The sequence below is a fragment of the Macrobrachium nipponense genome, chromosome 18 (genome assembly GCF_015104395.2).
Source record: "Macrobrachium nipponense isolate FS-2020 chromosome 18, ASM1510439v2, whole genome shotgun sequence".
NCBI classification, from domain to species: Eukaryota; Metazoa; Arthropoda; class Malacostraca; order Decapoda; family Palaemonidae; genus Macrobrachium; species Macrobrachium nipponense.
In genome coordinates this window covers 27,857,057-27,871,251 of record NC_087211.1, presented here as the reverse complement: position 1 = coordinate 27,871,251, position 14,195 = coordinate 27,857,057, and the positions used below count along the sequence as shown (strand labels likewise).

Here is a 14,195-nt window from a genome sequence, read left to right as displayed (position 1 = left end):
TCACTCTCAGGACGAGAGGGCGGGTTTCCCGCTGGAGAGGAAAGCTGCGGAATCTTCCGAAGGGAAGAGGACGAAGAGGAGGTGGAAGACGACGACGACGTGGAATTGGTGGGTGTCACTTGGTCAGGGGGTCTGCCGTTGGCAGGGGGTCTTGACAGATCTCTGGGGGCCGGTGTTGGGGGGGTGCTTTCTCTCGCCGCCACGTTGTTGTGGAGCCCTGGGTCATGCTTAATAGGGGTGCTGGTCACCGGCCCGGAGCTAATGTAGCCCCCAAGGGCAGTGTTTGCCTTCAGGGGCATGACGGGCGAGTGAGCACGGTGTGGTGGTTCAGAGCGACCTCGCCCTTGGCCACTAGGGGAACGTGCCCTGGTGCGGGGCATGGAATGGAACCTGTTGGGGTCGTCGCAGAATGACGGAGGGGGGGAATGGCGACTAGTGTCCCTGGATTCACGTTCCTTCAACTTGCGAGGTAACGTAGAAGGACGCAGGGGTTTGGAAGGAGGGGCTCGGGTAGGCTGTTGAGGTAAATCTGGCAGCAGGCGCCGACGGGCAGGTGCCACTGGGGAATCGCCAGGCGACGAGTACCTCTGGGGACTGCTGCAGGGACTAGAAGCCCCTTGGTAATTGTGTTCTTGAGGTGGGAGAGGTGCAGGGCCCTTCAAAGGACGTGAACTAGAAGGTACACCATCAAAACTACTCATACTATAGCGTCTTGGATATGCCCCCCGAGTTGGGTACAGGGGGGCATCCCATGGGGGCTCGTTCTCGTCTGTGGGAGGGTGAGATCCCCTGGGCGGTCTCCTTGGTGTGACGACCGGACGACTGGCATGTGCTCGGAATTCAGGTGACGTTCGCCCTCCACTTGGTGGACCTGCAAATCGAGGAACACATTAGGAAGTCAATCAAAATAGGAGCCTGAATAGGTAGCCTGACTTAATTAAACAATTAGAATTATGATTCAGTTCGATCCAGAAATAAAAGAATTTTTTTCCGATATTAATGGTAGCAGCAGACTTATATGCAATATGTATCCATTTGCTAAGAGAAATATATAAATTTAACATATATAAAGCACATAAAAAACACTGGTTAGTCAACGATTCGACAGTCAAGCAGCAAGCACACAAAATCGTTAAAACTTGAAACAAAACAAGCTTCTTATGAACTCAGCCAAATCTATAAAAGGTTACTTCAGAAAATAAAACTCCCAAACTTTTAACTTTGAAATGAAAAATAATAAATCAAAAGACAAAAACAATCTCGAATGTTTGCGGAATCATTCAAGTTTAAGTTCAAACTTTAAGAAACAAAACCACAACACAAATGCTTCAGTATATATATATATATATATATATATATATATATATATATATATATATATATATATGTATATATATATATATACTGCATGTCCGTGTTCTTCTTGCTATTTTTCACTGACTAATATTAGAATCATTGCAGTTTACCGTACAACGACCCAATAAGCAATCGGCCATTTTAGACACATTTGTCATTTTAGTGGTCAAAATTCCGCTCTACTTTCATTTGTATAGAAAAATTATGTTGATATTTTCACGCAAATTTACAGTGTAATACTAAAAGTCTCGGTTCAAACAAGCCCACTCATACATCTAAGTTGAAATTTAATACTCCCAAAGAGAGCAAATAAATATTCTCGAAAGCCTTTGTCCAATGCTAATAATGAACTTCTATATTCACATAGAAAAAAATCCAGCTACTGGTCACTGAGGCTACTGAAAAATACTACAAATTTAGTTTCACTGAATAATTGCTCTTATAATTTTGTTTAAAGTAAAGTCAACGTAACTTATACCTAAGAACTTTTAAAACTCATACATGATACCTTAAAAAGAGCTTATTTTTAGTTATAGTTCTTAAGTTTTGAAGATTATTTTTCCTCGTGTACGCTATAAAGAGAAAAAGTCAACACCGTTGTTCAGATGAAAATCTCTTGCGACTCACAGGCTTTCACTCGAAATTTATTGGGCAAAGGATATTTATTTCTTAACGTATTACTACCAAATTGACATCTAGAGCTCTGAAAGCATTTATACCCACAAGAGGTTTGCGATTCATTTATACGCAATGTTAGTTATGTTGGCTGCATAATATACTCGCCATCTACTAGATCTAGTAGAAAATAACTGGTGTGAAGGTAGCGGAAATCGATGCATTTTTGAGCTGAACTCTTGCACAGAACTGAATATATTTAGTTTACTTAAAAGATCTGATATATTCTACGATAGTCTACATTCGAGTTCCTTTTATTTACATCTCAATTGTATCTTCAAAATATCTGATATCTTCTTACTTATACTTAGGTAAATACTGTTCGTTTGCATCAGGTGAAGTATCATCACCTCTATTATTGTGGCCTCTCTATCTACAGCCGAATTTTCATTGTCACTCCAGCCTCAATATTCCATACATGAAGTAGCTTTCAGTTCTCTAAATATGCCACGTGAGAATCTACTTGGTAATATATTTTCTAGACACTCAACGTCTCATGCCAGAGCTCAGAATTAATGTTTCTGTTATTGTTTATCTTATTGCTACTGAGATTAAGCAGCTGACTGCAATGGGTGCTTGACTTACAGGTTTCCCGCTAAATCAGAGGTCCTTAGCCTTTTTCAGTGCTCGTACTCCCTGGTGCCTTAGAAAAGTTTCTCGTACCCCCTTCCAATATAAATACCGTACAATCATTTGAAAAGGATTAGTGGTACAAAACTTGCGGAGAAATTAACAGATGTATTCAATTACCGAACAAAGGTACTTTTTTTTTATTTCAAGTTAAAAGTGTCAATTAGTAGAATATAATTAAATCACATTATAACAGTAATTATGAGTAATACTACATAGTGCACACCAACACATTTTTAGTGGGTTTTGTTGTTTCTCATTAGGGAAATCTATGTTTTACTTTCTCACGGTAAATGTACAGTACAATTGCACTGGATATCAGGTCAAGATCCACTGCGCTAAGTTCTATACTAAATGAAATTTTGCAGCTTATATATTTTTCATCTACTTAAAAACGATTATTTTCTTTGTTAGTCAGTTAAATGTTCCATATATATATATACATATATATATATATATATATATATATATATATATATATATAAAGTAAGCCACAAAGGAAAAATAACCAACAGAAGAGCTGCAAGATCTTTCGACGTTCAACGTCCTTTACTCAGCTGACAAGCTTTGTTTCGTGATTCAGTTATACACACACACACACACACTATATATATATATATATATATATAGATATATATATATATATAATTATATATAATATATATATATATAATATTATATACATTATATATATATATAGTGTGTGTTGTGTGTGTATGTGTGTTCTGCCTTTTCCGTATCTAATTATTTCATCCGTTATGTATCCATTGATAAATCCACCTTACTGCGGTTAGGCTTTGCTTTCAAAAGATCTCAAAGGACTGACACTATTTAGGACAAAAACTTGGGCAGCATTCATTTGTGCTCTTGTCCTCTTCTGCATATTCTGTATTACGGATATTACCACTAACAATGGAAGGAAAAGCGAATCTTTCAGCTTTTTAACCGCGTGTCCAAGAAAAGGCATGTGTTCTTTGATACATGCATACATTCTTACAGAGCACTGTATATACAAAGTATACTACATGCAACATGAAATACTCTCATAAGGAAAGTATGAAACTCTTTTACAGGTAAGGCTACTGTTAAATTTCAAAGGGGGCCATGTTCATAAACAATAATGGAAATCAACGCATAAGAAATAAAAGATCAAACAGAAGGAAATTCCCAAAATAAACATTTGCATTCACTCTCAACTGGAAAAAATTATCTTTAACAACGGGCGATTTACAGATTATGGATGTGTTCATGTTGTACGCAATAGTCACAGTAGAAATTTACATTTTAAAATTCATGATACGGTTTAAATGTTGAAAGCGACAAAAAATTGGGTATTTTCTTCTGCACCACTACAAAAACACCAGAGTGCAACAAAACTTATTATAAGGCACAAAAACAAAACCAACAAAACAGTTTAACACAACACTGCAACACAAACTGCAAGACTACAATAGCGCCTTACATGGAGGGCAAACTCTTGGTCTTGTGCCGTCCTCTCGAAGATCGAATCCTTCAAAGAAAACGGAAATCATAATGACATTTACAGAAAACGAACTAAACTATTCAATGGGTAACATTTTTAGGATAGCTTCCAGTTTTAAATATGTATATAAACTCACTGGAGCAATAAATCGACACACAGATAGAAAACAAAACAACGCAGCAAATAACAGATAACATTGAATTTAATCTGAAATAAAAAAAATAAGCAAATATAATCGAAACTAAAAAATAAACAATAATTTTATTCGTAAAAGCGATTTTAATGAGAGTGCTCTGTAGTAGTAATAAGACTTTAATTCTAGTTTTATCTTAGTATTTCAGGAATTTTTCATAATTCCCCCAAAAAAGGGCGGGGGACAATATAAACTTAGATGCCTATTCTGTCCTTTCCTTCTTCAGCTGATCTTTTATTTGTCCTTCACAGTTTTTTTTTACCATTGAATAAAAACCACTCTCTTCCATTAAAATTTCACCACAGATCTACTATACTCGTTCAAAATCGATCATAACGAATCTATTTGAACTGTATTTGACACAGCAACTACTCTATTTAGAAAGTTATGGTTATGTTAATCACAATGCCAAATAAACTCAATATCAAGATAAATCAGCCATGAAAATGATATAATTGAAGTACGATTATGGTCTATGTATCGATGAACCACTTGGATTCTACAATATGATATATTTAATGAAGTATTGCCGCTTACGTAACGGCACATACTGATGTCTAATACTCTTATAGTTTTTATCCGTATTCAGGAGCATCGCCAATGACATTGCACTTCTTTTGCTCCGACACCGTCGTATGATTTGCCAGCTTTCACACGCACAAGAAAGAAAAATTGTAATTAGAGAGCCTAACTGTGTAAGTGAATCATTTTTAAGTTGATGTCCTGAATAGCGCAACCCGTAAAACAATTTTTTTTAACAGAAAACAGGTCGTTATCTCCCATAAACTTTTGAAAAATCACCTTAACCATCACGTTTTTTAAATATTTCTATTACTTTGCCATATCGATCAACCAAACAGGATCCGTAAATGGTGTAGTCGGTTGGGTAGGAGGCTGAACTACAGTAAAACGCAACCACTACTGATTAGCAGATCTCATACACATTTTCCAGCCCACCTTCCCCTTCAAATGGACGGGACTTTGTTGGATTAGTCTGAGGCTTTAACTATTCTAGGTGTAACTTTTGACTCAAATCTTACTTTTGTGACACACATCTAATGAAAGTTTCAGCAAATGCCGCTCGAAGATTAGGCATTCTTCGTAAGGCCTCATTTAGGCTATTTGTGCTTTTTCTACTAGAATACTGTTCTGCAATGTGGATGTCTGCTTCTTTTAGATAGAGTGGCTCGTGGAGGTAGGTTTCCGTTTCCTCATATTAGCAGTTATGACTTGGACCATAGACGGATGGTCTCTCGTTCGTCACTTTTTCACAAGTTGTATTTCAATCAAGATCTTCCATATTCACAAATGATCCCTGATCCCCTTTACCTACCGAGAGCAACCAGATTCGCTGAACAGCAGCATCAACATGCAGTAAATGTGCCTCGCTGTTGAACTTGTCAGTTCCAGAGGTCCTTTCATAATCCTTACTCTTTTGGACTGTGGAACAGTCACTTCCCTGAGGATGCCGTGCAATTGGAACTTCAAAATTCATGCAAAGATCCAATGCATCAGTACCCTAATGCTATTTTCTTTTCGCATTTTAATACATTTTTATCTACGTTAATTCATTATTTACTTTTTTTAATAAGTGAGATCTCTTCTTTCAGTATTTGCCTTTACCTTCTCTTACACTCTAATGAGCACCATATTCTTTGGAAGCTTGAATTTCAAGTCAATGGCCTCGGTGGGCTTGTTCCATATGAATAAGGTTTATCTTCTGAATAATGATAATAATAATAAATAGCATATAAAAGTCTTCTCTTGAAGAGTATATATGTTAAATTAAGTGTATAACGTTTGCGACTATGTCCCAGTACATTGCAAGAAAACTTGAGACGTGAATGAACGTTTGGATGTTCTGTGGAATATCTACGTCATCTCGAGAGCATATGAATTGTTTTATGCTTCTGTATTGGATAATTTCATCTGATAACCTATTCTCTCATTTATAGCTTGAAATACAAACACCTGATGTGGTTATGATTAGAAAGCTGGTCTGGTCCAGATCTCCTTGATTAAATTTTATTTTCTTCATCTTCCTCCCTATTCTATAAAAAAAACTTTCTGCTTTCATTCACCCTGGCAACTGGTTTTACTCTGCCTCACCTAAGCTGTTACGCTCTCTCTCTCTCTCTCTCTCTCTCTATACACACACACACACACACACACACACACACACACACACATATATATATATATATATATATATATATATATATATATATATATATGTATGTATGTATGTATATGTATATATCTATAATATATATATATATATATATATATATATATGCATGTATGTATGTATGTATGTATGTAATATATATTATATATATATATATATATATGTATGCATGTATGTATGTATGTGTATATGTATATATAATATTTATATATATATGTATATATATATATATGTGTGTGTGTGTGTGTGTGTGTGTATGTGTGTGAGTGTTGTGAGTGTTTATGCATGTACACATACAAAATAGGAGAAAAATAAATGAAAATGCCGGACACCTGAAGAATGCGGCACGACAAGTGACCAAGAGGCAAGAGGGAAGAGGTTGGAGGGTAAATCGAGCCCTGGCAGACTTACTGGAAATGGTCCATGACCTCTTGATGAGCGACCTCTTGACCACATCAGCCGGGGGAACATACACTTTATTATCTCGCCGACGACTTGGCCGACGGATGAACTCATTCATCCACTCCCCTGTTGCACGCTGGATTTCTCTGTAACAGATAACATAGGTGAGAACGGGTTTTATGCAGTGGTATACACAGGCAAGGCAAATATCAATTATACATATTATATATATAATATATATATATATATATATATATATATAGTATATATAGATTAATTAATGAATTAATGCATGAACTACCCATTAACACATGTACATAAACATATGCTTGTTTGTACACTGTTTTCATTTTTTCGAAGAGGAGCACTTGAACATAATATGAAGAGGAGACACGCACAAACCAAATATATACATTTATACAGATACATATTACCAGGCAAACAGACGTGCATATTAAACCTTTCGCAAACTATGCCTTGAATGGAAGAATTGCTTCTAACCACCATTTAGATGTAAACAATTCGTGACGACTTTGCCACCTTTCATTGTCCCTTCCGTTTGCAGAGATGACTGAGAGCTCATGCGTGACTTTTTTGCAAATAACATTACCTCGGTGAGTTGTCGAATCGGGATAAACCAGCTGAAAATGACTATTGCCGTCTGATTGTACGTTGGCAAGCTGGTAGCCAAGTATGGGATGTCAGTAAGCGTCGTTGCCCTTTGCTCCTGTCACCTGACCACTATTTTGCTAACACAGTTTGAGCAACAAAATTAATGATAATAAAAGCTGCTAGCTCAATTAGTTATATAAAATTAATGGTAATAAAAACAAGATCAAATGAAACCACATATCAATGAACGTAAAAACTCCCATACAAAACAAAAACGTAAAAGAGAAAATAAATGAAAATTTAGAATAAATGGATACAGTAATCAGGAAAGTAACCACCCTTGGATTTTTTATATAGATTAGAAACTTTCTTTCTGTGAATGGGTCAATTTCTTAAAATCAAAGCAATACCCTAGTCCTGAGCTGTAGATTAGAAATTATTTTGGGATGTTTCCGAAATAATTCCTAAAATCAACTTTAGACATATCCTCAAAACAAGGGTGGGTTCGAATCTCACACGGTAAAGGGACATTCTTTAATACTCTCCTATTGCGGGACTTCAAGGCATTCGATGGCAGGCATATCCAAAATATTGGGAAATCAAGAGGCCATTACACTGAGTTAACGATATTACACTTTCAATCATATCGCAGTTTTCTTTACCAAACGATTCAGGTTTTGAATCTGAAATGACGCCCCTGCTTTAAATTCCATAATTCATCATAATATAAAACTGGATCAACCAATGAAATCTCTCTTGAGAATGATAAATAACAAACATCCAATTTCGTGAATGAATTAATATTATAGCTCACAGTAAAACAACTCCACTTACTCTTTATTTTTTCCCTCTTTGTTACATTAGGGTCTTGTGTTCCATAGGAGATTATTCTGTTATGAATGTTCGTTCATTTTAAATGGTACATAGAACAACAGTTAAAGCTCAGAGTTGTTGCCTCTATTTTGAACGAATACCGTTAGTTACAAAGCATAAAAAGTAGGCAATGATCACATCAAACATGATCTTGATTCTACCTGGAGCCAAATCAGTGGCCGCCCATGATTCCTTTCCTTAAGCGAAGAGGGTGTGGGATGGATCAGCGGTTGATTCACTGAAAGAATGAACTGGCGCTGCAACAGACCAGTAGCGGACTTTCTGAATGTTCTCATGACATGAATTTGTCCTTAATGTCATAACAAGTAACTGGTTAAGATGCATGTTTTAGAAGAAGCTACTGAGAGAAGCCTTCAGTGCCACGACAAAAGGGAAATAGTGAGCTTCCTTCCTTGACTTTATGAATGTTAGGATGACAGTTATTTAAACAGTATTACTGTTTTCCCAAAATATCAAGAAATCCAGAACATGAAAGAATGGAAAATCTTTAAAAAATGGGGCATATTGGTCATTTGATCAATTCGAAATATTTCCTATACACCCGAAATAAAATCGTATAACCACACCCCTCACCCACTCACAAAATGTCGCCAATCTACCTTCGTAAGTAACGGGAAATACCACAAAGGTAAAGAAAGCTACCTCTCGAATAAATTGTTTCCTCTTAATTTTAAATGTTTATTCAAGAGACAAAATGCTCCGCGTTTTTGTGTTCAACAAGTGCTCACATCATCAAATGACATTTAAAGTCAAAGATGTCTTCAATGAATCCGTGGTTAGGTCACACTGACTGACCGAACTCGCAGACCAAGCATCACCAGCGTCAATGATCTTCAGCGGGGTGCAAAATCATTTTAAAACTTCAAAGAATATTTTATGTTCTATCCGCTTATTTTCCTCATAAGGGAATTGCGTACAGGCCCATAATATCGTCTCATGATCATTTGAGGCTAGCGGTATGGTATGCAACTGGCATCAGTGGTGGTCAGAGAGAGAGAGAGAGAGAGAGAGAGAGACCCAGCCCACCTTTGCCATCAACCTCCTCCCACAAGTCTCGCAAGCGGAGTTAACAACTATAAGCTGCAAATGGTTTATTATTATGTTATCTTACATATTTACCACTTTCATTTTGAAATGTAAGAAAACTCTGTCATTTTCGCAAACAATGACATGTTGCTATAACCTTTACTTGGTGAATAAACTGAATAACATTCAAAAGTATAATTCATCTGTTAGTGGCAACACTTCCAAAGCGGCCACACCGCTAAATGCAGTGGGGCACGGGCAACATTAATCTATATATATCATATCTATACTTTTAATAAATTACTTTCTAATATCTTTTATCAAGTTGACGGTATAAACAGCATATAACTGTAAAGGACTTCCCGAGCAATCTAAACGTTACAATTCCATAGGTGAACAGTGCGATTCCATAATTGTGAATAGGTCACCACTAACGTATGACTCACTCTTCCTCTCGGGGAAGGCAAAAAGCCCTCAGCATGAAGATGTATGTAAACCCCGGTACAAGGCGCAAATAAAAAAATAAAAAAAATCACAGCCACAGTCGATAGCCTCGTGGATACGGGAGCATTAGATTTCAAACGCAGGTAATTGTGTGTATGTGTGTGTAATTTGGGAAAACATCACGTTGTAATCTCACAGAAATTCAATCGTTACTTTATGATGGAGCAAAAAGAATTTCTGAAAAAGAAAAAAACCAAAAACAAGTTATGCTAAAGTATTTACTCCCGATCAATTTTTCTTAAGGACCCCACAGCCAAGCAGAGTATCCGCTGAACTTGCCTGATACTGTAACATAATTCAGCGCATGATACTACCTTGGCACTAGGGATGACCATGTCAAAGCATTTAAGTAATGGATGAACTGAGTTACGACGTAGGATTAGATGGAAAGCAGGTCCAGACGTGGCCACCGAGAAATTGATCTCTCTCTCTCTCTCTCTCTCTCTCTCTCTCTCTCTCTCTCTCTCTCTCTCTCTGGCCGGCCAGGGTCCAGCTGCTCTGCCAAAATCCGAACTGCTTCCTGTATCAAACTGGATGGTGTTGAAATAAGGATTTTGCATGACAGAAATAGTTAAGATTTTGACGAGGGAGAGAAAGGGCCAACACCAGACATGACTTTATTTTTCGATTAACCTGGCTGCTTGCAGGCAGTGCCCTTGCTCTCAAGTAGCCCGCGTGAAAAAATCACAAGGGGTGATCCGACCACCAGCTCACTCTGGACGCGTGCAAAATTTTTCCCTCACGCATGAGTTGTAAACATTATATTCCTAATTGAACGTGAAGTGGTCTTTGTAATTAATATTTATACTTAGTACTACTCATACTAACAACAAGGATCAAATAATGACACAAATTAAACACGTTCATATATTCTCAGTTGTAAGTGGAAACACAAAACAATTGAACAGAAACATGGCATAAATTCACTACACCAAATAAATTAAAATAGAGCCTTGTTTCACTGACGAAAATTAAAATAAATTTTCTATATTTTATCAGAAACATTTCTCTATAATAATGTTTAACATGCATATTATTTATTATTCATGTTTTACATTTTCATTCTAAAATATAAATCATATATATCCTATACTAAAATTCCTGCGAAACACCTTTCTCAGACATTTCTAGGCTCTTCTATAAACCTTGTCAAAACCCCAACAAGAACAAGAACAACAACAGCAACCAAGCAGTTTGTAGGCTTACTCCCCGAGTAAGAGATAATAATAAAAAGGAATCAAATGGAGAGGCTGGCAAAATAAATCAACATCAACATCAACAGCTTCTTCACCATCATTCAAATACTTAGCAAAAGCTTTCTACCTTCAGACCCTGGGCAATATTTTGGTTGGTATTAGTGAGAAATTTATATTTGGAACCTATCCTGGACGTCTAAGAGAAGTAACCTAGAATTGGATTTATTGTTCCTCTCTCTCTCTCTCTCTCTCTCTCTCTCTCTCTCTCTCTCTCTCTTTTACCCTGTACATCCTACGTTGCTAGTCTTCCAAACACATTCAGGAAGACATATAGATCTGGAGCACGTGAAAGACCTTCAGTAATAAGACTAGATTTAAAATCTGAGCGTTAGAAACTTACTATCATATTTGTCGCTTAGAATTCCTTTGTTATGATTATCATTTCAACAAACTAAAGACCCATAAATATATTGCGCCACTTATAAACCTTTCCCATACTGCTGTGAATCCTTTTACATTTTCACACGTACTTATTCTTGAACACAGCAATTTTCAGCTACATGGATTTTTTGTACGTGCTAATCTGAATTTACCGGTAGTAACCTCTCTCTCTCTCTCTCTCTCTCTCTCTCTCGTCTCTCTCTCTCTCATTGTGTATATATATATATATATATATATATATATATATATATATATATATATATATATATATATCTATATATTATATCATATAACCATAAGAAGAGAGAGAGAGAGGAGAGAGAGAGACGAGAGAGAGAGAGAAGAGAGAATAATGCAAAGCCTTTGAATTCAACCGAATTTAAGGCCAGTCTTATCAGGGCACTAGGTATTTACATAATCGCGGCAAGACAAGAGCAAGGCTGGGGTGGAGGTTCTTCCGAAAAACCCCCAAGCGCACGCACATGCGCGCACCCGAATGCTGACTCATTCGCCAAGTCATAGACGAATATATTAGTGATGGATAGAATATTCAAGGAAAAAATCTGACTTTAACAAACAAAATCTTAAGACAAGATTTGATGAGAAGGTATAATGAATAATGGTTTCTATAAAACAATTTCTGCTTCACACCAGTAATACAGTTAGTCGAGGACGTTCATTTATTCGTTGCTGACACAGAGGCTGTTGTAGGTTTTAGAATGTGAGCGTGTGTGCGTTTGAGAGAGAGAGAGAGAGAGAGAGAGAGAGAGAGAGAGAGAGAGTGAACTCTTATTCTAAAGGTTTTCATCGACACCACCACAGGAAGAGAGAGCGAGAGAGATAGAGAATCACTGACGAGACAAAGAGATGCGAAGTAGAAAAAGAAAAGAAAGAAAAAAAACCTGTAACGTAGCTCTAGAGCGACCGGGGCATTTGTGCTCCTTCGAAGCAGGCTAGAAAACTTCTTCTTCCAATGCGATTGTGATATACCTGATAAGCGGTTGTTACCTAAGGTTCGCTTCATGCCCTCATACCAGCAACGTGACGTGAACGTTCGTAAAGACTGGGAGATTACTTGCAGTGATTTCGCGAGACTCGTGTCCGTTTAAGAGAGAGAGAGAGAGAGAGAGAGAGAGAGAGAGAGGCCGTATTCATCACTTTTGTATAATTCCTATAATAACCACTGGCATACAAAATATTAGGAGAAATAGCACGAATAACGGCAAACTATGGAAACAAGCCATCGTTTCCTCATCGAAATAACAGCTGGATGTCATGGCGTCGGTCTTTTTTTTTTTTTTTATCCAATTTGAAAATCTTGGAGTGCTCAAGAATATTTCTATGGGTAAACAATTTTCTTTCTGGGTAACACTAAACACACGTATATATAATACACACACTCACACAATTGTGTGTGTGTTAACGTTAGCTTTCGGGTTCTCAGAAAGTATTTTGGAATGAGGTTGCAGGCTTCTTGCCATTCTTCCGTCAGGTTACGAGACACCACACTCGTCCATATACGAGACACAATATTATTAGATATAGTAAATTGGCGTAGATAATTCTAGCTCTCTCGGGAATCGAACCCTGGATTAATATTAAGTGAGAAACATACGACTCATATCATATAAGCATGATTACAAATCACGTCCAAATCACGTCATGCCCCGCATCACCCGTCAATGGGAGTTCGGAGCGAAGTCATTGAAAAGGGAGCAGGGAGAGAACGCTGCTTAATGGGGGCGCCATCAGTTTTCAGGAGTAATTAAGAAATGCTCTCTGCCAAGCAACGTCAATAATTGAAGTTGGGCGTCATTTATTTCCTAGTAGACTTCTGGAAGCAAGGGTTAGGGTACTTCGAAACTTAATACTTCAAATATTTAAAGCATTCATTACAATGGACCTCACAGGTCCATTGTAATGAATTGTGTATATATATATATATATATATATATATATATATATATAATATATATATATATACATACATATAATATATATATATACATGTGAGTGTGCAGATGTTTCAAAGAAGAAATAAAACACCTTATAAATCCTGACCAGTCTCTCCTTTTAGTTTTCTCGTACACGCACACACATACACACTCACACACACACACATATATATATAATTTGTATATATACATGTAATAAACTGTACTATGTATATATATATATACATATGTATATGCATTCATATAATATACACATAATAATGTAGTAACCTTGGCGTTTCCAATGACGCTCAAATAATTTGCATTGACTAAAATAATCTGCCCACAAAAATGACGTCACGAACAGAAACAAAATCCCGAGCAATCACAAGTAGTCGAATGCAATACCTGGAATAACGAGGCCCCGAAACAGAGGCCAGCAGTGCGTTTGCATCTATTCATAGAGATCCAACGGCGAGAGTTCAAAAGATCAGAAGGCGGCGCTGTAGGGGCGCCTCGAGCTGGGCTGAACTCTAGCTGAAATTCTGCCCTGCGGTGCACGAAGGTCACGGGAGGTCAAGCTGAAGTAGCAGGGAACAGTTGGAAACAGGCGGGGAGTGAGAGGGTGGTGGTGGAGGAGGAAGAAGAGGAAGAGAACGGC

General features: G+C 37.2%; 1 protein-coding gene across 1 annotated transcript in view; it reads right to left on the bottom strand.

Moving 5' to 3' along the window:
• Positions 1-14,195, bottom strand: part of LOC135196938 (uncharacterized) — a 504,945-nt gene that overhangs the window by 224,483 nt on the left and 266,267 nt on the right. The window contains 3 exon segments of the mRNA XM_064223780.1: positions 1-871; positions 4,124-4,171; positions 6,937-7,073. The exon segment at positions 1-871 is cut by the window's left edge and continues 308 nt beyond it. Of these exon segments, the coding sequence (XP_064079850.1) occupies positions 1-871; positions 4,124-4,171; positions 6,937-7,073 (1,056 nt within the window).